General features: G+C 37.3%; 1 protein-coding gene across 40 annotated transcripts in view; it reads right to left on the bottom strand.

Annotated features, from left to right (window-relative positions):
* CLASP1 (cytoplasmic linker associated protein 1) overlaps window positions 1–22,417 on the bottom strand; it is a 307,430-nt gene that overhangs the window by 66,837 nt on the left and 218,176 nt on the right. For 15 of the 40 annotated variants that reach the window (XM_021923495.2, XM_009185059.3, XM_021923484.2 and 12 more), the window contains 6 exons: window positions 21,907–21,933; window positions 19,636–19,803; window positions 13,091–13,198; window positions 5,358–5,461; window positions 3,508–3,531; window positions 1,949–2,193 (listed from right to left, as the gene is read on the bottom strand). In XM_021923495.2, the coding sequence (XP_021779187.1) occupies window positions 1,949–2,193; window positions 3,508–3,531; window positions 5,358–5,461; window positions 13,091–13,198; window positions 19,636–19,803; window positions 21,907–21,933 (676 nt within the window). The remainder of the gene's footprint in view (window positions 1–1,948; window positions 2,194–3,507; window positions 3,532–5,357; window positions 5,462–13,090; window positions 13,199–19,635; window positions 19,804–21,906; window positions 21,934–22,417) is intronic. The other 25 variants (XM_021923498.2, XM_003909231.4, XM_003909230.4 and 22 more) reach the window with 11 other exon arrangements.

Here is a 22,417-nt window from a genome sequence, read left to right as displayed (position 1 = left end):
TTTGTCTTTTCTGATCCTTGACAACCACCAAGTCCCATGGTTAAAGTTTGATAGAAGGGTCCTCTCTGCCACAAATCATCCCTGATTAATGCCTTCTTATGTGGATGAGACAGTTGGTTCAAGGACCCTTCAATATTGTTAACGATGTAACCTAGATTAGACCAATGCCAATCAACAGATTCCTAGAAATTATTCAATAGGTACTTGGTGAACACTAAGAATCTACAAAGTGGGACCACCAGGATTAAACAGATTCTTGAGGAACAATCGTGACAAACCATCTTCTGTTTCTGACAGGTGACCAGAGCGTCACAGGATGCCTGTGTTTCAGAAGGCACATGACAAAACTTCCTATATCGCCTTCATGAACAGATGAATAATGGGGGGCAGGTATGAGTACAGGAGGCTGGAGTCAGATGGCCTGAAGAGCCACAGTGAGAGCTGGGCGACTTATCAGCCAGTGCTCACTTAGCCTTACAGAACCCAAGAGGGATGCCCATCTATGACCATTAACTTATCTTACAAAAACTATCCAAAGGATAAAGTAGATTGCATTTCATGTATTCTAAGTCGCCCATTTCTTAGTTCCCATTCACATCTCCTTTCTCTAATTTTCACATCTCTGTAATTGAGTCATCTTATAATCAATGACATTTTTGTGCTGTCACGGTTTAATACGCGTGACATTTATTAAAGGGCTAAAAATAAGGGTGTGTGTACGGTGCCTTAGATTTGACAAAATATGGTATAACCACATACTTTTTTGGTATGTATAATACACGCTTACTTTAGAAAATTCATGAAACAGAAACAAAGAAAAAAGCAAAAACAATCCATTTAAAAGACAATGCTGTTACTAGAGTGCTCCATTTTGTTACCTCCTTACTATGTACATTTATAAGCTACATATATGCACATGTGCATCAAAATTTTCCAGACTAAGACTGATAACATCCTATCTAGGACTCTAAAGTATAATGAACCGTACTAACCTGCAGGGTTGTTTTATTTATTTACTTTAAACCTGAATTGCATACTGTACATAGACATTTCTCAAATAACATCTACTGGACAAATATGAAACAGAAGGGAACCAAACATGGGGTTTTTGTTTTGTTTTGTTTTGTTTTTGAGACAAGGTTTTGCTCTGTCACCCAGGCTGGAGCGCACTGGTGTAACCATAATGCACTGCAATCTCCAATTCTGGGATCATGTGATCCTCCTGCCTCAGCCTCCGAAGTATCTGGGATTACAGATGCATGTCACCACATCTGGCTAACGTTTTAACTTTTTTGTAAAGATGGGGGTCTCCCTTTGTTGCCCAGGCTGGTCTCAAACTCCTGGACTCAAGTGCTCCTCCTGCCCTGGCCTCTCAAAGTGCTGGGATTACAGGTATGAGCCACTGTGTCCACCCTAAATCTTTTATCAGCCTAATAAGTTACAGACTATTTGCCAGATGGGCTGGGCGCAGTGGCTCACGCCAGTATTCCCAGCACTTTGGGAGGTAAAGGCAGGCAGATTACGAGGTCAGGAGTTTGAGACCAGCCTGGCCAATATGGTGAAACCCTGTCTCTACTACAAATACAAAAATTAGTCAGGCGTGGTGGCGCGGCTACTCAGGAGGCTGAGGGAGAAGAATCGCTTGAACCCGGGAGACGGAGGTTGCAGTGAGCCAAGATCATGCCACTGCACTCCAGCCTAGGCAACAGAGCGAGATTCCATCTCAAAAAAAAAAAAAAAAAAAAAGTGAAAGAAAAAAAGGATATTTGCCAGATATTTCAAAGCCTCTGGATGGCAGGGACTGTCTCTTAGTCATCTTGGTACCTTTAGTGCCTGTTCCTGCAAGCGACCTCTTGAAAACTCCATTAATTATAGGAAAACCCTTTAAGCCCCTGAAGAGTTCAACAGGGGATTCAAACTTAGCTCATATTCTTGCTGTGGTCCTCACCTCAGTGTTCTTTGGCTCTTCAGTAAGTTCTGCAGGCCCAGAAGCCCTTCTTTCCTTTCTGACCAGTTTGAACTAGCACAGTGGTTGAGAACTTCTGCTACATCTTCAGTCTGCCGCAGATAATGGGGAATGCCACCATTCCTGGAGCCATATGAGCGCTCAGAGCAAACACTTGAGGCATCACTGTTGGCATCATCGTCAGAATACATCCCATACGGCTCATATCTCCTCCTCACAGGCTTCTTCTGACAGGACCAATGAGGGATGGGAGTGATTGAGGAAGAAATAGAAAGGTGAAATGACCGTGAGTCATACCAAACAAAATCTACAACAAAGAGTTAAGTGTAGAAAGACATATGCACACACACACTTTTCCTGTGCTTACAGATTATGGAAATACAAACAGAAAAGCAGTTTTCCATTAGGTAAAATAACTAATAAGCAAAGCACTCTGTAGTAGAGAGGAAAGAGTGTGGCCTCTAGTACAGTGTGTGGACTTTACAGGAAGACAGACAGATCACAATCCTGGTGCCAACACTGACTGGGCTGCATGACTTCTGAAAGCCTCCTAGGCCTTTTGCTTCGGTTTCCCCATCTTTAAGACAACAATAATTATACCTATCATACAGGCTTGTTGTGAGGATTAAATGAAATTATATGTTAAATATTTCAGCTGGGCACCTGGCACAATGCAAATACATGCAGCCAACAGCCTCTCCGCAGTCAAAAGCAATATATCTTGAGCATGGTCTATGGATAAACTTGTGTGAATATTTATGTTTCCTGAAAAAGTCAGAATTTGAAATGTCAGTGGCAGAAGCAGCCCATGTAAAAGGATTCCTAAGTCATCTCCCTCTGTTGCCCAGGCTGGTTTCTAACTCCTGGCCACTTTTATTAAAGACTTAGGGTTTTGAAACACAAATAGGCTTCTCTGAAAGTAGACTATAATACCCACTTTATTATTTTCTCTGACCCTGAACACAAAACTGCTATACCCATAAATATGATATAGCAGCAACTATATAAAATTGATAGAAGCAAAACAAATAGCTATTGGCTTAAACCATACAAATACACTTCTCTAATAATATGGCATATTATTATTAATCCAACTTGCTCAGGACTGTTCTGCCTTAAGCCTATTGTCATAATTATTAATAGCATCTCCCTTTTAATCTCAAAAGCATTTTTGTTTGGATAATAAATTATATGGTCACACAAAAACCAGATTCCTAAAATAAGAAAAATGTTGATAAACCCATTCATGAAATCATGACGACGTAAGAACAGGCACAAATTGAGTTAATAAAAGGAAACACTACTCGGCGAAGGAGCAGAGCTTGACATTCGAAATAAATACTCAAACAGATGCACATGAAAGGTGACTGACTCCACCATGAACAAAGACAACAATGATGGTGAATCACTGTTATGATTCCGCAAAATCATGTTTCAGATCAGAATTTCTATACTATATTTTTTGGTTTTCACTAGCTTCTGAAAGAAATACTTACAACAGAAGAAATAAAGTTGTAAAACAAAAGTTAAAGCACTGGTACCTTGCTCCTGGAGTCTCCTAACAGCTGTAGGCAGGAAAATATTGAAGGATGGGGAAAAAGCATAGAGAATTATGTCAGAAGCATATGTAGGGACTGTTCTTGCAACAAAAGTGTACAGCAAAACATATCTTAGCAAACCAAAAACACAGGTTAGCAAGCGTTTCATATCAAGCGAATAATAATAAAGAATGCTTTCAAAATGGCATTTCCTAACCCTCCTCCATGTCTCAGAAGACCTTCTGGTAACTTGCTGTAATTCTTTGCTAAAACTTTTCCCATACCAGTGAGGCAAATCTCTAAGGTCACCATTAATTCTATCTCTTCCTCTGAGACATTCTGTCTGACACCGTGGTGTCTATTCAGTGAGGCAAAGATTCTGTACCATTTCTGTGTTTTCTCTTCAGAAGCAGGTCACTTGGAGAGACTAAAGTTTGGACAAAAAGTAACAAGGGCAGTATGAATCTAATGGGAGCCAGAGCTCAGAGAAAAGCTCAAGTCAAGTCAAGCCAAAGCTCAAACTCTCAAGTCCTATTCTGCCTCCTAGAACTTTACACACAGTCCCTTATGCAGTTCTTTAAAGAACTAAGAAATTCCCCTGACTTAAGTGGAAATCTCAACTAAGGGCTTCACATCCATCATTTCCCACCCCTTTGACCTCCACTTCCCAGGGTCTCTGAACGAATAAGATACAGATTCTAAATGCTGCAACTTGGAAGGACAAACAGTTTCAGAGAATTCTGTTCAAGCTCTTGACTCTTAAAGCCATAGTTAGAGCAATTACCCTGAACTCTAGCACCTGCCAGAAAAAAGTCTTTCTATACATAAGGTTGAGGAATAACATGGCCAGGCAGCTTGCCTACAGGAAAAGCATTATGAGAGTAGCAAACTGCTTGCTCACAGATACTTGTCAAAGAACCTGACTGAGCAGGACTAAATGAGGGCGAGACAAGAAGGAACGAAAACTGGAATCACCATAGCCATAAACTGTAAAATGTTGATCTGACAAAACATGGCTGGATTAAAAACTTAAGAATCTGAAAGCAGGATATTACATACTTTTTTCCTTTACAAGAGAATAAATCTTAAAACAGCAAGAGCAAGGCCAGTGATCAGACAGTTCTAAAGAACATCCATTTCAAATGCTGAGCACATAAACCGGAATATGCAAGAGACTGTGTGACTAGCTGAAACACATCTTTAAAAAGCAATTTGACCACAAGCTGATTCTACCAAGGAACTTTTTGGCATAACCAAAAAAATTAAAGGATCCATGATCATTTATGGTTTTCAGATATTACACTATAATGATGCAAAAACATACTCCACCATTGCTTCACATCCTCAAAGATTTAGGAAAAACAACATAAAATCAAACGGACAAGATAATAGAATAAACGCAAGACTTTCAAACCTCAAACTCTATTACCTATTATTATAATAAAATGTCTAGGTTATGCCATCAAAGTCTGTAAAGCAATAGAAGCAACAGAATGGAAAAAAGGAAGTGCCAGGGGAAAAAAAAAAAAAACATGGTTAAAAAGAAAAAAAGAAGCCCAGTGACATCTGAGAAGTCCAGTGTCATCAAAAGCTCCTTGATACTGAAGAGCACCGATAAGAAATACTTGACGCTAATATTTTCTGTAAAGTCCATTTTCACTTATATGTGTGCAGAGATAAAAGTTTAAGGAGCAAACAATAACAATATAAATTTACCCAACAGTTACACAATTTTAAAGAGTGTCAAAGATGATTTAATAACCTGATTTGGGGGCAATTTCCTGTTAAGACAGAGAGAAATGCAGATGAGTATTTCAAACAGACTCTGTTTACATACATACTGTGCCTCTTACCAAAGCATCGGCAACAGCAGCTTCAAGATCTGTACTTGTGCTCAGAACTCTCATGGCATTCACAGAACCAGGTATTCTTCCTGGCTGGCCAAGCCCAAATCGATCTATTTAAAAAACAAAAGCAAAAGATATGTCACTTTAATTGAAATTATCTCAATTCCTTGCAAGGACTACTGCCTCTTCCCACCAAGTAGACAGAAGCACTGAAAAATCTCTAGCCAATTTTAACTACACTTGACTTTACCAGTGGTAGAGGTTAAGCTGTTCACATTTAATGCTATTGTGCCACAAAGCACTGTCACTCAAAATTGTTCAAACATGATATTTTATTATTGAAAAGTTTCTGAGATATGAGAGGGAAGGGGGAACTTATGGGAGCTGGGCTATGAGTTGAATCTTTTAATCTATTTAGCTTTCCCTATAGAGGCAAGTGGCCTTGATGTTTGGTCAAACTAATTAGAAAGCTTCATGGTTTCATAAGAGTTCTAATGCAATGTGTGGTAAAAAATTAAAATTTGAAACAAATTGATTTCTGTGCAAATTTTTATTAGTGTCACTACTGTTTATTGCTAAACTCATTTTAGATATTTGTTCGTCATGATACCTGTGTCAACAAAAATTACTTAAAAATCAATTTATTAAAATTAATAATCACCAAAAATCTTGCACTTTCACTGATGAACATTAAAAATTTAGATAATATAAGTTTTACTTGGGTTCCTCAAATAATTTAGAATGGTAATCTTTATACAGATAAACAAAATAACAGAAAGAATCCAAAGAATTTAAAACAAATTTAGTAGTTCAAACAATAATTTTAAGTTTATTTGTGAACATGGAAATGAAAACTCACTTTTTAAAGTCCCATTAAATTAGCTGACCAGCCTTCCTTAGGAAGTGCTGGAGATTAAAACTATACTAGGAGAAAGGCAGTGTAAGTCGTATCTTCATTAAGTGAGTTATACATTATCTACCAGTAAAAAATTTCTTATTTAAAAAGTCTAACATATAAAAACCTTTGGAAGAAAAATGTTACGATAAAATATTTTCTATTTTCTCTGTGTTAACAAATAAGACATTGGACAAGGAAAATCTCTATGTTAGCCACATTCTAGAAGCATCTAGAATAAAAGGGAAGCTAATTTTACATGAATTGATCTTTCCTATAAAACAACATACTTAAAATTTTAGATATGTAACAAGACAGTGCCTACAAAACTGGTGAACTTAAAAAGCGAATTGTTATTTAGCTTTTTAAAAATGTCAATTTCAAAACATTATACCTTCCACCACCATAGAAAGGGAGAAAAATTTAAACACTGCTTATCAATAGTTATACAGTCATGAATTTTTTAAAAGAAACAAAAACTGTATGTTATACTATCCCCTTTTTTAATGCATTTGCTGGTCATTCCAACTGTCATCTTAGTCATTATGTTTAAAAGGTAATGTGCCATATAAACTAAAACAGGCCATTAAAAATTACATATATCTATATTTATCAGTTGAAATATGAAACAAGTGTAAATGTGAGATTTACTGTGCACATATAGTTTTATAGACGATCTTTGTTCAAGTTTTTTTTCATTAAAAAAGGGTAGATAGTAGATTTATGAGTAACAGAATGAAAGTAATTCAATTATAAGCCATTAAAAAATTACCCAGCATAAACTTAAATAAAACGAAGTCTAACAAAATTATAAAAAAAAAAAATCTCATGCCAGCAATTCTTGCTCCAGGGAGAATACAGATTTTTTCAGACACAAAATTAAAACTATAAGAACAATGCAATTATTCTGTGCTTCCAAGATGCATACAGCTTTGCCATACATAGTGACTAGAGATCATTTGATATATATCATAGACAATTTGAATTTCAAATCTTAAGGGGAAACGTTTATCCAGATCTAAGCAAAACTATAAGCTTTGTGTTTTCACCAGAGCAAAATCTGTTCCATAGTCTCAAGGCTCTGATACTATTAAAAGTTCAATTTTTCCAAGAGATGAACACATATGACTGTGCTCTCAGTCTGGCCCCTAATCTTCAGGGAAATGTACATAATCAGAATATACAGGAGGCAGGGCATGGTGGCTTTGCCTGTAATCCCAGCACTTTGGGAGGCCAAGGTGGGTAAATCGCTTGAGCCCAAGAGTTTTGAGACCAGCCTGGGCAACACGGTGAAATCCCGTCTCTACAAAAACAACAGAAACTAGCTGGGTGTGGTGGCACGCACCTGTAGTCCCAGCTACTTGGGGAGCGAGGTGGGAGGACCGCTTGGGCCCAGGTAGCAGAGGTAGCAGAGGTTGCAGTGACCCGAGATCACACTACTACACTCCAAGCCTGGGCAACAAGTGAGACCCTGTTGCAAAACCCAAAACCCAAAACCCAAAAACCAAAAACAAACAAACAAAGTATAGGGGGCTTCATCTAGAGGAAAAAAGAGAAAATACCAGACTCAGTGAATTGGTAACAATTGTCACCATCAACGGTCTGCAAATTCATAGATTCTACCTTACTCAATTGAGAAAACTGTAGTCATTAGGGACTGTTAGCATGAAATCTAACAAACTGATATATTACTGTATGCTTACTTTTTGCCACTGTGGCTAACCAGTGGATGTTGAGTATTGCTAAACAGAACTGAGGGAGCAGGTTTGGGGTTTGCAGGCTGCAAAGGATACCTCTGGCCTGACTTGATTACCTGAATCCTGATCTTGTTTTTCCATAAAACTTTGAGAACAATACACTTATTTTCATACATATGAAATTATGTATGCTATAATTTGCAACACTGTTAACTAAATGGTACCTTAAAAAATGTGAACTTGACATTAATAACTAGCATTAATATTTGGCAGTTTATTCGGAGTAAAGACTTTGGAAGGGAATCTGTTGGGTGATATCCATGCCCCCTTGCCCCACAGGAACCCTAAATAATACCTAATTTTGGTTATTTTCCTGGGGACAGAGTGGCAGGAAGGGAATTACTTCCCTGTTTTATGTTTTGTTTTAACGTAAATATGAATACTGGAGAAACGATGTTGTCAAACAGGCTATAAAGCATCTACAGCCTATTAACAGAACTATAAACATTCAATAACTTAAAAAAATTAAAGCACATTGGGGAAAAAAATATGAGGTGCATACATGCCAAGTGCTAGCCGACACAGATGAAAACAAATGTTAACATGGGTGTGAAACTAGAACATATGAAGAAGCCAAGTCATGCAGTTAGCACTTGTTCACCTGACTGCCCAACAGATTCAGCAGTGGAGAGAGCACTAGTGGACCTGGAATGACGTCGAGAGGCTGCAGGTAAAAGGAATGGCAACACCCACAGGATTAACACAGAAGTACCAGAGACAGAAAACGCCACAGTCCAAAGGAAATGCAGGGACTGCTACCAACAAGGCCATGTTTTCTCATGAGAAGAAATGGTGCTGGATATGAATGGACAGCAAGTGCCAGTCCCCAAACTCCACAGTGGCCCGCTGGCTCTCACACAGCTATTAAACACACAGGCACAACAAAGGCACTCTTAAAGGTGCTCCAAACTATGCATCAACCAACTCGGACTCCAGGGTTATTTTCACGCCATGAAGCCTCTATCAGCCAGTATGGAAATATGCAACATGAAGAACAGCAGGAGTCACAGAGCACCGTCTACATCCCAGAGTGGAACGGCAGTAAGACGGACTGTTAACTCAGCTCACGAGATGTTTTATCAGTACGTGATGCATATGCAACCATGCACCAAAAACAAGCATAGAAGTTCATAATGTTACTTCAACGGAAATAAAATGAAATCACAGGAAGGGGATTCAACAGTTGGAATTCCATTTTCCCCAGTCAAAATGTTTGTTGTTCTGTTGCATGAATATCCTAATTATTATTATTACTATTATTTTCAGACAAGGTCTCACTCTATTGCCCAGGCTGACACGCAATGGCGCAATCATGGCTCAGAATCAAGCAGATCCGCCTGCCTCAGCCTCCTAAGTAGCAGGGACTACAGGGATGTGCCAGCACACCCGGCTTTTTATTTATTTTATTTTATTTTATTTTTTTTGTAGAGACGAGGTCTCCCTATGTTGCCCGGCTGGTCTCGAACTCCTGGGCTCAAGCAATCTGCCCACCTCAGCCTTCCAAAGTGCTGGGATTACAGGCGTGAGCCACCACGCCCGACCATATCCTAATTATTAGTACTTGTGTAATTGTTGGAATTTGGTTGTATTAAGTTTAATGATTTTTCCCTGGAGAAGCAGTTACAGTACACTGGTTATGAGTACCAGCTCAGTAACGCAGCTGTAAACCCTGGTTGGATCACAACTAGCCATAGGACTGACCTTGGGCAAAGTACTAAATCTATCTGTGTCTCAGTATCTTATCTGTAAAATGGTGCTAATAACGGTTAATGTTACCTACCTCTTGGGAGTTAGTGAGAGGATTAAAAGAGGCTATAAAGCACTTAAACAATGGTTAGTAGCGTTGGTAGTGCTGGTGGTGGCAGTAACACATAAGAGCAACCTCCAATTTACGATCTGACATTATTATAGTACCATTTTATTAACAAGTATTCCTAAAGAGCATATTACTTCATCAACCTGAGGAAATACATGCTAAATTCTGTCCTCATGTGGACAGAAAATAACTTTTAGAAATAATTATGAAATAAAGACTTGGTTCAAAACATTAACTTATTGACTATAGTTCCATGCAACATATGGCTTTTCCTTAACCTCAGGAAAAAACAAAAGATAATATTCTTCCATTCATTACTCTGAAAAATTCACAGTGATTATACCACAGAAAATTTATAGGTTTAACAAAATAATACTGAGCAGTGCCACATTTTATCCACACTACTATTCTGTACATGTTAACGCTCTCACATTCAGTCATAAAATATCAATACCTCGAATTCTTTAATATAATTTTTAAGGTCCATGCTACTTTGTAAAATGTGCATCCCTATGGCACATGTGGTATTAAATAGCAAAGATTACCTGGCAATTTTTACCAGTTTGCAAAAAAAGGAAAATATCCCTTTCTCAAGATTCACAAAAATTAAAACTAAATTGGCAAAGAATATTATAAAATTAACACTTTCCCTAAAAAAGGAAGTTGGTAAAATATCTTGTGTTAAGACTGAAGCAAACTATACATTTTTGTACAAGCACATCACTATCTTGATAGTTCAGACTGAAATAGTTTTTAAGCAGTACCTGATATGCAGGTTCCTTACCAGGTGGTCCTTTGGTTCAGTTTCAACAGAATATTCTAAAAAAAATCTGTCATGCCATGAGTCCTCTGTCACATTCACAAGTTAACACCCAACACTGGAATCCTAGGCAGACCCACTTATGTGAGAGCCTAATTTACAGCACCCCAGAGCCCTTATTTCCCTTAATCAAAAATTCTCACCATAACCATATACATTCGTACCATCGAAATGGTCCAAAACAATAAAAATGCAAACTTAAAAATATATATTCACTAGAATATAAGTACTTTTACTCTTTTTTTGTTGTTGTTAAAGAGTTGGCTATGTAAGTGGATTCAAAGAAGCACTGACACACGATCTCACTAATTTCCAAAAGGGGTGGGAAGAGATTATTAAAATTAATGAGCTAAAGAAGAAACCTTCAGAGGATGTGTAGTAAGCTCCCCTGAGGACAACAACCTTCTGGGATGTATCTTTGAGTTCCCAGGTCCTAACCCCAAGCCTGGGAATAAATGATTCAGAAACATCTTCTAATCACCCTCCCATCAAGAAGCCTCAGAACGAGCATTTAATATATTTTCAAGGAACAGATGAAAAACACTGAATTATCCAAACTACTTCCAAATGAGGCAGGCTTGAAGTCAAATCTGAATTCAAACCCTGGCTCCACCATTTAGCTGTGTGATCCTGAGAAAGTGGCTTATTCTCCCTAAAACTCTGATGATGATGATACCTGTCCCAGAGGATGAACACGGACCACACAGCATTATGCTTGCTGACTGCTCCAAATGGTGTGCATACACATGAGCAATGCTGTTGTTCTTGCCGGACATAAGTTTTAGGGTTAGGTTTAACCTAAGGAGGGGAAACGCATGATACAAAAATTTAGCTCGAAGAACTTAACTACTGCCCTGACCACAACAGAAGACATGTGCTGATGCTAGAGTTTGTGAGGACCCACACCTTCTGCCTTAGTAGTGGCAATTACACATTTCAACATTCTGGGTTGTCACCAAGACAGCTAAGCAGATCCACTTAATCAAACAATGCACAAAACAGACAAGATTCACTCAACCACTCAGAGTTCAATTAGGGTCTCAAGAATTCAGCACACCTCGCCTGCTCCATGTGCCAGATACCAAAGGAGGCTTCCACGGACAGTATCAAAAATAACAGTACATATTTGAAAGGAAAACACTGAATTGCTTCTAAGAGACAAAATAACGAATAAAGGACTGAACTGTTCACTCATAAATAGGTTGTTCAGAAGTTCAAATAGTGAGCAAGGATGCAAAGATATACAGCCTTAATTTAAAAGGAAAAATCACCAGTTCATTCAGAAAAAAAAAAAAAAAATCATCATTGCCACCTCTGATTATTGAGAATTCTGCTGTAATGCTTCAGACTGCTGTGGAATAGGTGACATGCAATAGGTAAGCTGCCCCACTCAGGGGCTCATGCTAACAAGGTGGAACACCTCACAACAGGTATTGCCTCGCTAAATCACAGGGACCGTCTAGCAGGGCTTTGGCATGTGGTTGCCTGTTCTTTTTCAGAATCTCATTAAGGACAATGGGTCATAAAGAAATGTATCTAGATTTTTATTATCGATACTGATTAGGGAAAAAAGATCAGAAGCAGTGAATAACATTTTTAGAACAAGCTAGGTAGAGGCATATATTAAGACCTTATGCTTTTAACATCCCTCTTTCGTAGTGACATGTATAGTTTTCAAAAGACCAGTTATATAAATACATAGTTAAAATTAACAGACTGCTGGAGTCCAAAGATCCATATAATTTCAGGTCTAGGTCTAATTATTACAAAATGATTTCTACATTTATGCTTATCAGGAGGAAAATGGACATCTGTACAGCACTTAACATGGCAAGCAGCCAAAAATAATTATTGAAGAATACAAAATATTCCTTTTCACAAAAGTATGTGCTGACAGATGTCTTTTGGGGATCAACAGTTTATACTAACTAAAAAGGGTTTATTATGTGTCCATTTTAGAAGGCAGGACTATTAACACTAAACAGAAAACTCATTTACTTTTCTAAACATTATTGCAATTGTACTTTTGTTCCTTCTTTGAATTAAATTACACACAGACTGATCTGTAGTAGAATTAAAGATAAATTGTAAAAAGTCAATGACTCAGAATAAACTTTGGATTAGCTTTATTTTTAAGCAGCAACGAACTTCGGCTGAGTTTTGCCTTCGGTTAGAAATGACAACACAGATGGGCTTGCTGAGAGCAAGTGGTCATCAATGACAACAGTACAGAGTGAAGTGGTGTTTTTTTCCTCTAATATATAAAAATTCGAAGTTGCCAGAATTCAAGCATGCAGAGGGGGACAACGGGGTAACTAAGGAAGAGGAAAGAAAGAAGAAAGGACCACAAGGACAGTAGAGGAGGAAAAGCAGGTCATTCCACCTAGCAGTGTCTTGGACAAGCAGGGTAAGGAACTCTTTGCTCCTCAGCCAGCGCCTACGTGTACTCACCAAGTGGAGGAAAGCCCCGAGCAGGGCTTGTATCTCGGCTGCTCTCACGGCTGGTATCGCGGCTGCACCCCTGACTCATGCTGGGTCGAGGGATACGGCTGCTCCGTGCTAGCGTGCAGCATGAAGGGTTTCAGAGAAGGTGAACAAGTTTAATGAAGACAGAAAAACTCACAAAATGTCAGTCACATTTGGTTAATGTAATTACAACATTGTTCACGCTGGGGAATTCTGATGACTGAGCCACCTATCCATGCTGAGGTCTCACTGACTGACATGCCAACAGGGGAGGGTTTGGGTAAAATGTGATTATGCTCAATGCCTCAGAAAGCTGTGAATTTCAGTATGAAGGTGAAATTACACCTAAATGTAAGAAGTGAAAAGAAATCTTTCCGAACAACAAACTGGCATCAGAAAATACAAGATCAAAGGCCTTTTAGAAACGATCAGTTTTTATGAGTTTAGCAAACGAGATTCTCAACAAGAGGACAAAAAACCAAAGCTGTATTCATACGCACTTGTTTCTTAGAAAGGTAATTTAATTTGGATTAACAAACAGAATAACCATGTCGGTCACTGAAGTCCATGAACTTACCTAATGAAAAGGAAGAGGGCTCACTGCTCCCAGGCTGGCCATCTTCACCAAGAGAAGCCATAAGGGTTGACATAACCAGACAGCCTACCCACTCCAAGTAAGCGTGCAGATGCTTCACACATATCCAATTCTCGAAACCAGCAGGTAGAAAAAGTGGGGACTGTTATCCTTTCCTTAACTGATCCCAACATTTTATCCCTGCTTTTTCTATGAGAATCCAAAAAGATCTGCCTGTGCTCCACCAAGCACCGCCACTGACCCAGTCTTCCACACTGTGTCTACGGCAAGTAGATCAAAACTCTCAGTACTTGGGGGAAAGATCCCTCCACTGACCTGAGAACAGCAAATAACTTTCTGATCATCTACGGATACAGTTAATCATTCTCATGTTATAAAACACCGAGACTACAAGACAGAATTGCATGGATAGCCCAGGGTCTCATAAAAACGGGGCTGTGAAGCTCACAAAATACCCTTGTTTCTCCATCTGAGAAAATGGAGATACATTACTGGCAAAATACTCCAAAACAACCTTAGATATTGAATACATGTACGTGGACTGCCTAATGTAACAGCTGATAGGGACAATATATGCTTCCATCTTGAGAGGATGGACTGGAAAAAATGTCAAGAGATTTTAGAAAATACTTGCATCACTGATCTAAAAACAAGTATGTTTCCATCCTGCAACAAACATTGTCTATTATTTAAGAGCAAAGACTTGTTATACAGCGAAAGTATAACAAGAATGTCTTATAAACCAGAATCATAACACTCCCTGATTAAAAAAAAAGAATATGAAAGGGAAAACCAAAGTCAACTTTCTATTGTGCTCAGCTGCTCAGTGCTAGAGTAGAACTAGACTCTGAAGGCATTTAAGTGAAATCCAAATGCTTAGTACTGGTCAGGAAAAAAAAAAAAAAGAAGTCAAGCACAGGAACATAATCTCAACAATGTAGACATAAAGGGCTTTATTTGGGGGTTCACCAGAAATTCTTAAGCTCTCCTTAATTTTGCCAGAGTGATGTGAAAGCACTGAATTTTTACTCAAAGTAGTAGTGACGATTTAATCAGCAATTCTTGATGACATTCTAAACAGCTCCTACAATGATGACAAAAGGAGATGCCAAATTAAATGCTTAAAAAACTAGGGAACATGTACTGGCTCTACCAATCTGGAAAACTTTCCTAGAATGTACATAGCAATACCACTCATCCTTAGAAAACCAGTGCCAAATCTGAGTCAAAAACTGACCATTCCAGTTCCACGCCATCTCACTGGTCCAGCCACTTGGCCTCTTTGGGTCTCAAGCCTCCCATTAGGAAAACGAGGAAAAAGAACACGTCTCCTCATCTTAAATGAGAAGGGTACTGTGAGATAATGCGCATACATAAGTATTTCCAAGTCTCTTGCTGAAGAGCACACGTGAAAATTTTGTCGTATTCCACTGCTCACTCCAAAACAAATGATAAAAAAGCTATAGAAAGTCTTGATAGTTGTTTAAACAAGTTCATGCTTAGTTGAGCATTTTCTTAATAGTTCTTGCCTGATTATTTCTGAATTTTTCCCAGCCCCATCTCCTTCCTTAAATTCATATACATGCTAGAACAACGGGGAAAAAATGCTCTCTTTTTGGTCTGAGTCTGTTTTGTGAATACAATAAAAAGCATTAACAGTAGTAAACAGATATGCTCTGAAATAACAGTATGCATAAATTTCTTAACAAGGTTTACCCCCCACCCCCCGTATTTCACCCAGAGACAGTTTATTCACCCATTTGAGCTGATTTTCTCCTTTAACATATGGCTAGTAGCAATATAAAGAAAAATAACTCTGTCTGTTTATGATTTTGTGAAAATATGGCCATAGTTACCCTAAACTTCAAGAGCTCTGGCATCATTTACTCTTCAAAGTAAATCTAGTGGTGACATCAATGGTTCAAATGTTAAATAATTTAAAATACAAGAGAAATACAAACTCACTTATACTACTACTTTGAAAGACTAATATAAAAGAATTTAAAATAAGTATATTTATTTATTTCATTTCTTTCTTTCTTTCTTTTTTTGAGATGGAGTCTCGCTCTGCCACCTGAGCTAGACTGCAATGGCATGATCTCAACTCACTGAAACCTCCGCCCCCCAGGTTCAAGTGATTCTCTTGTCTCAGCCTACCGAGTAGCTGGGATTACAGGTGCACGCCACCACGCCCAGCTAATTTTTTGTAGTTTAGAGATGGGGTTTCACCATGTTGCCCAGGCTGGTCTCAAACTCCTGAACTCAGGCAATCCACCCGCTTCAGCGTCCCAAAGTGTTAGGATTACAGGCGTGAGCCACTGCGCCCGGCCTATTTTTTATTTTTGAGCCCGGCCTATATTTTATTTTTGAGACAGAGTCTCCTTCTGTTGACAGGCTGGGATTTGGTGGCACAATCTTGGCTCACTGCAACCTCCGCCATCCAGGTTTAAGTGATTCTCCTGTCTCAGCCTCCTAAGTAGCTGGGATTACAGGCACGCACCACCACAGCCAGCTAATTTTTCTATTTTTAGTAGAGATGGGGTTTTGCCATGGTGGTCAGATTGATCTCAACTCCTGACCTCAAGGGATTCACCCATCTCAGCCTCCCAAAGTGCTGGAATTACAGGCGTGAGTCACTGCACCTGGCCTAAAATAAGTATATACATGATTTTTTATAAATGAATTAATTAGGTGATCAAAACTAAAAGAAAAAAAAAACAACAAAATAATTTGTCTCTTTAGGTGCCAAACTAAATGTTCTATGTGAAAATATGTTACAGAGGAGAAGGCATAAGAGGGAGAGATAAGGAAAACATACTTGTACGGTGAACTTCCTAAAAAAGCAGTATTCCTAGGTACCTCTGGGGTCTTCTGCTTACACGAAATGCTGGGAAGCCATAAGATCCATAAGATACCCACTTAATTGGTTTACATTTCTTGATAGACACTCTACCCTACTTCAGTGTTTTAATGGTAATCTTGACTTTTACATCTTAAGGAAGGGTCCAACCAGGACTCATGAAAGCAGAATATAAGAGAATTAATAAAAAGCACCAGAAGTTAAAGACATGAAATGTCTCTCTGGTCTAGACATTTTCATGTCTTGGTCTTCAGACAGTAGTCTCATTTCACAGTTGAAATGAACTATTATTAATGTTTAATTATTTCAAAGTATTTTAACCAGAAAACTTTAAGAACATTTTAAATACACATCCACAGAATGAAAGCTGCAAAAATATCAAATGTGTTTTCATAGCCTTTCCATAGATGAGTGGGAGAAGAGAACAAGGGCAAACTTCCAAAATATAATCACTACAGATATTGGTGATTTATGTGACATTATTGTATCTATAAAGTATTATCTTTAGGACATACAGAAATAAAACAACTTAAAAATATATTTTCCTACTCGGACAGCTTACGAGGGAACAAATCACCAAGAAAAAAGAGAGCAGCAGGGATATATTTTGCTTCTTGAATATTCAACAGGAATTGCAGGCTGTTTTGCTTAAGAAAATTTAAATGCCAAAGAAGATCCTTGGCATTAGTTTTAAAACAAATGAAAAAAGAAAATTTTGTTAAGAAGCATCATTTCAAACAAAAAGAGGCATAGGTGAACCAAACACAATTTGTAGATAACTACAATTAATTCTCAGTGCGAATTCCAAACCTAGTTTAGCTATCATTAAAACTGTTGAATTCGTTGGTTTGGGAATTATAGAAAATATTCCTAAAAGATGTTCCTCCTCTTTTTTTCAACAATTATATTGAAAATTGCTATACAATGAGTCAAATGTTAAGAAACATAGGCATATATCCAGTATATACTAAACGATAATAGTAATATATAATCTATTACTGAATAATGCTATTATGTCTGCCACCCTATTAAACGGAATTTCTAAGCAATACTACAGGAAAAAAATGAAAATACATTTTATTCATATATATTTCTTTATAAGCATATATTCTCACAATGTGTGGAAATTTAAAGAAAATATCTTCCTTCATATGACCTCAAAACTCCACACATAACTGATCCCTTTAGCATCAAGGAAGTAACTTTCTTCAAATAAAGGTTCAAATAACTCTTTGGAAGGGAACAGGCTTCTCTTAAGTTCCTACTGATGCTCCATAATACCTGTTTTAAAAACGTATAAAATACTGTCTTTTCAACTACACACAACACAAACCTCTTAGTTAAAATCATGGAACACATTAGAATTACGTTAGATAAATGAAGTTGGGTTATCTCCCAGTTTTCAGAAGAAGATTAAATTGGCATCTTCAATAATATAAAAAGAAAAAAATCTCAAAACAGAAAAGAATCTTTCAATGTATAAAACTAACATGGATTGCAGACAGACATCCTATAAACTTAAACAACTAACTATGGAAAAAGACAGCTAAAACATAACACCTAGATTTAAAATCAAATGCATTTTCCAAACACAAATATGTTACAGCATCAGACATAAAATTCAGATATTCCAGCTGTGCCCTTTTCTATTGTTGTATCCACATCGCCAACCAAATAACTTGTCAGCTAAGAGACCACACTACGCAATGCCAGTAAAAAGCTGGCATCATAGAGAATTACTAAAACCACGAAATACTTTCTACTTGCTTTGGAAATAGGATTTCAAATCAAACCTTATCCATTCTTAAATATCTTCTCCTGCCTTCTCGTAGCTAAGGTGGCCTTCAAAGACTTTCATGAGCTGGACTCTACCAGTCTCTGCCCCCAACTCCCACCCACTCTGACTTTCGGTACAGTAGCCAAATGAATGACGTATGGCTGCCTCTTGCCTGACTGCTTCTGCAGATGCTTCTCTCTCCTCTGGAAACCTTTCCCTTATCTCCCCACCTGGACCAATCCCATCTTGTACTTCATGAAACCAGAACCTACACTGGGCAGCCTCCCCTAGCAGGAAATCTGGGGTGGCCAAGGGTCTAAGATACTCCTTTTTTAGGTCATAGTTTTGATTATGGGGAGCACCCCATCATAGTATTTGTCTTACTGTCTTACATTTCCACCTCTCCCCAACAGATATCAAGCTTTTTGAAGTCAGAATCTAAATCTATGTCATGTATCTTCTAATTCTCAGGTCTAACAAAGTGCCTGGTACATCACAGTAAACACTGTTGATGAGATAAATGAATAAATGAGAAAGACAAGCCAACACAATGTAAGAATACAGTAGTCTGATTTTATATTAATACATTTTACCCTTAGGAAGTAAAGAAGTCATAGAGTATTAATTTAGATTTTTTGTATTATATCACAAAGACTTCTAAATTTTATATTTAAAAAGGTAGTATATGAATTAGATTTTAATGGAGTAAAATATATTTAAGCTACTGAGAGTAATTCACATGATTCTACACACTATTACAAAGAAGCTAAGTAACACAAAAATAAATATTATATATTGGTTTGAATCAATTCCTAGCTTGCATGCTTAAACAAATCTATGTCAAAAGTAACTATACATATTTTTTAACCATAAGTTTCACCAATTAGAGAAGATCAGAATTAAAATAAATGTGGACCCTAAATGTTGTTTTTGAAAAATTCATATAGGTTAATGTCTACTTAGTGCTAATCAGTAAAAGGAAAATGAAAAGCAACACTGCTTCTAGTTGTGGGGGAAACACCCTATTTCCCCAATTCCAGTGCTTGGTACAACGACTGCAAAATACAAAAGCCTATAATGACATAATTCCTTCCCATCAATTTGAATGGTTAAGTCTCACATATTTTTCTAACTGAAACCTCAATGTGCCAAAATCTGTATAAAGCACACGCAGGCAAAGTGACATCCTCAGTTCAAAAAATAGATCTATATTTCCTACATTAGACATAGTCATTAGCTTATAATCAAAACTATGACCAAGCTGGGAATGGTTTTCCAAGATCTTTGAGAATCCTTACCTAATCCTATTCGGTTTGGACTTGTTTCCCGGCTACATCCCTGGCTCCTGGGAATCTTGCTTCGCTTTTCTGAGGACGGTGTCACAGGTGGGCCTCGTGAGGAGCCCCCAGCAAGTCCACCATAACCACTTCCCAACAATTTTCCTGGGGAACTTGACCGGCTGCCAGCTAAAAGTGAAGCAAAATGACAATGAATAGTAGATGTAAATGTAGGAATAAACTATAATACTTTCAAAAGCCAGGTTTTACACATTAATTTGGCTAAAATACAGAATTTTATATAAAAATAAATTTTTATTTGGTGGTAATTTTTTAAAATGTAGGAGCATAAAAGACAACTGAATATCATAAAAGAATATACTTAGAAGAATTACTGGTAGAATAGCCTCCTTATTCCACAGTAAATATCTACAAATACTACAAAGGTGTTTATTCTTGTTCTGGTTTTTTTATTCTGTAAGAGCTGATTATGTTAAAAATTTTAGGTGTCACTGCTAGAAGAGCAGAAGTAGAACTATAACAGTTTTCTTAAGCATTAGCTACAGAAAATAGATCCAAGAAAATTCTATTAATCTGACAAATGATATAAAAGGGAGTAGGGGGATAAAATAACCAGAAACCTGGTAAATAAAAATCACAAAATAAGATAGAAGTTCAAACATATTAGTTAATCATAACAAAGGTGGCAGGACTAATTCATCTATTTAAAAGAGATTAAAACAAGCCTGGGCTGGTGGCTCATGTCTGTAGTCCCAGCACTTTGGGAGGCCAAGGTGGGAGGATCACTTGAGCCCAGGAATTTGAGACCAGTGTGGCAACAACAGGGAGACCGCATTTCGCCAAAAATTTTTAAAAATTTGCCAGGCATGGTGGCACATGCCTCTAGTCCCAGCTACTCAGGAGACTGAGGTGGGAGGATCACTTGAGCCCAGGAGGTCAAGGCTGAAGTGAGCCATGAGCACACCACTGCACTTCAGACCGGGCAACAGAGCAAGACCCTGTATCTTTAAAAAAAAAAAAAAAAGAAAGAAAAAAGAAAAGAAAATGCAAAGTAAAATAAAATGAAATTCAGCTGCCTGGTATTTTTAAGAGTCAAACAATACACCACAAACAAAAACAAATAGAATAAAACACAACATTTAAAAAAGACAAAGAAGGATATTTAATATTTATGAAAGAATAATTGTCCATGAAGATACAATAATCACGAACCTTTATGCTGCAAACAACACAGCTTTGAAATATAAAACTAAAAAATGATAAAAGTACAGGGAGAAATGGAAAAAGTCACACCTACCGAAAGACCTCAGGGAAAGACTAATACTACTGAAAAACTATATACCTCACAGAAATTGACAGAGCAGTCAAAATTGTGTCTGTGTGTGTACATGTATGTATACAAACACACACTTCCCACATACACATATATATCCCAACAAATAGAACACACATTCTTTTTACCTTTCCGCACATGAATATTAAAAACAAAAATCGTGTATTAAGCCTCAAAGTAAATCTCAAAAAAAAAGTCTACAAAAGTAGAAATAACATGGACCACAATCTCTGAGAAGTATGCAATAAAACTGGAAATTGAAAACAAATAATATGGCTGATAATTTTTATTAATAGATAAGTAGCTAGATACATATATTACTATTTCTTGTGGGACATAATTCTCTCTTAGAGAAAACAACAAAATTTTAAGCATCACACCAATACACTCAAATGGCAATCATTTGCATTGATAGATTACCTCCCTAAGTAGAGAAGGCAATACAATTCTAAAATATAAAGGATACATTTTTTATGTACTAGAATAGAATGACCCAGAGGAAGAAAACATTTGAAGCAACACTTACCTGTAAATTTATATGTGTGTTTATTTTAAATATATATTATTTAAAAATAAGTATTATATAAATCAAAACCACCATCATTCAAATGAAACACTTAGGTGAATACTCACAAAAATTAATAGTTTATAATGATTTAACTACAAATTGAAGTGAAAAATCATTATAAAAACCAACGAAGAATTTGTCTCAGGACCTACTAATCTTACCCATAAAATTTGAGCATACTAATAAACTATTAAACTATGTACAAAGGGGAAAGAAATCCATTTCAAACTCTAGAATTTGAACACAAAGAAAAATGCAGAAAGATTAACTAAGCTTACAATAAAGAGAGAAATTAATATTGTGCAGGGAGCATGGGGTGGGGGAGAATGCCAACAACAACAACAAAAAGGCAAGAAGAGAAACGGCTTACCACCAGCAGGATTAGCAGATCTGGATCCTTGATTATGAGAGCAGACCAAAGGACAGGCAAAAAGTGAATTAAAAGACAATAACACAATACAGAAGGTCAGCATGCAACACAACACAAAGGTCTTTGTTCACAAATACATTAGCAAAACAGCTATATTTCCTAGGACTTGTTCCTCCTATTTTTGTACTTATGTTTATCTTTGTCATTCTACATTAGCATTTATTTCAGATCTGTTCATAAAACACTTTTAAACCTACAATGTGCGAGGCTCATATCTGCTTTCTAGCTTTAAGCAACCTGAGGGAAGTGATTGTAACGTACTCATCTGTGTATCACTACCATCTTCAAAAGTGCTTACCACATAGTAAGTGCTCAATAAACATCAACTAACTGAAACTGCTGTTAACTAGTTTCACCTGTCCTGACTTCCCCTAAACCTCAAATATTTAAAATATGCCAATTATTAAGGGCCCTAAATCTAATACTAATGAAGCCTACTTAGTATTAAATC

Source organism: Papio anubis, chromosome 10 (assembly GCF_008728515.1).
Source record: "Papio anubis isolate 15944 chromosome 10, Panubis1.0, whole genome shotgun sequence".
Taxonomy (NCBI): Eukaryota; Metazoa; Chordata; class Mammalia; order Primates; family Cercopithecidae; genus Papio; species Papio anubis.
This window is presented reverse-complemented; position numbering and strand designations above follow the sequence as displayed.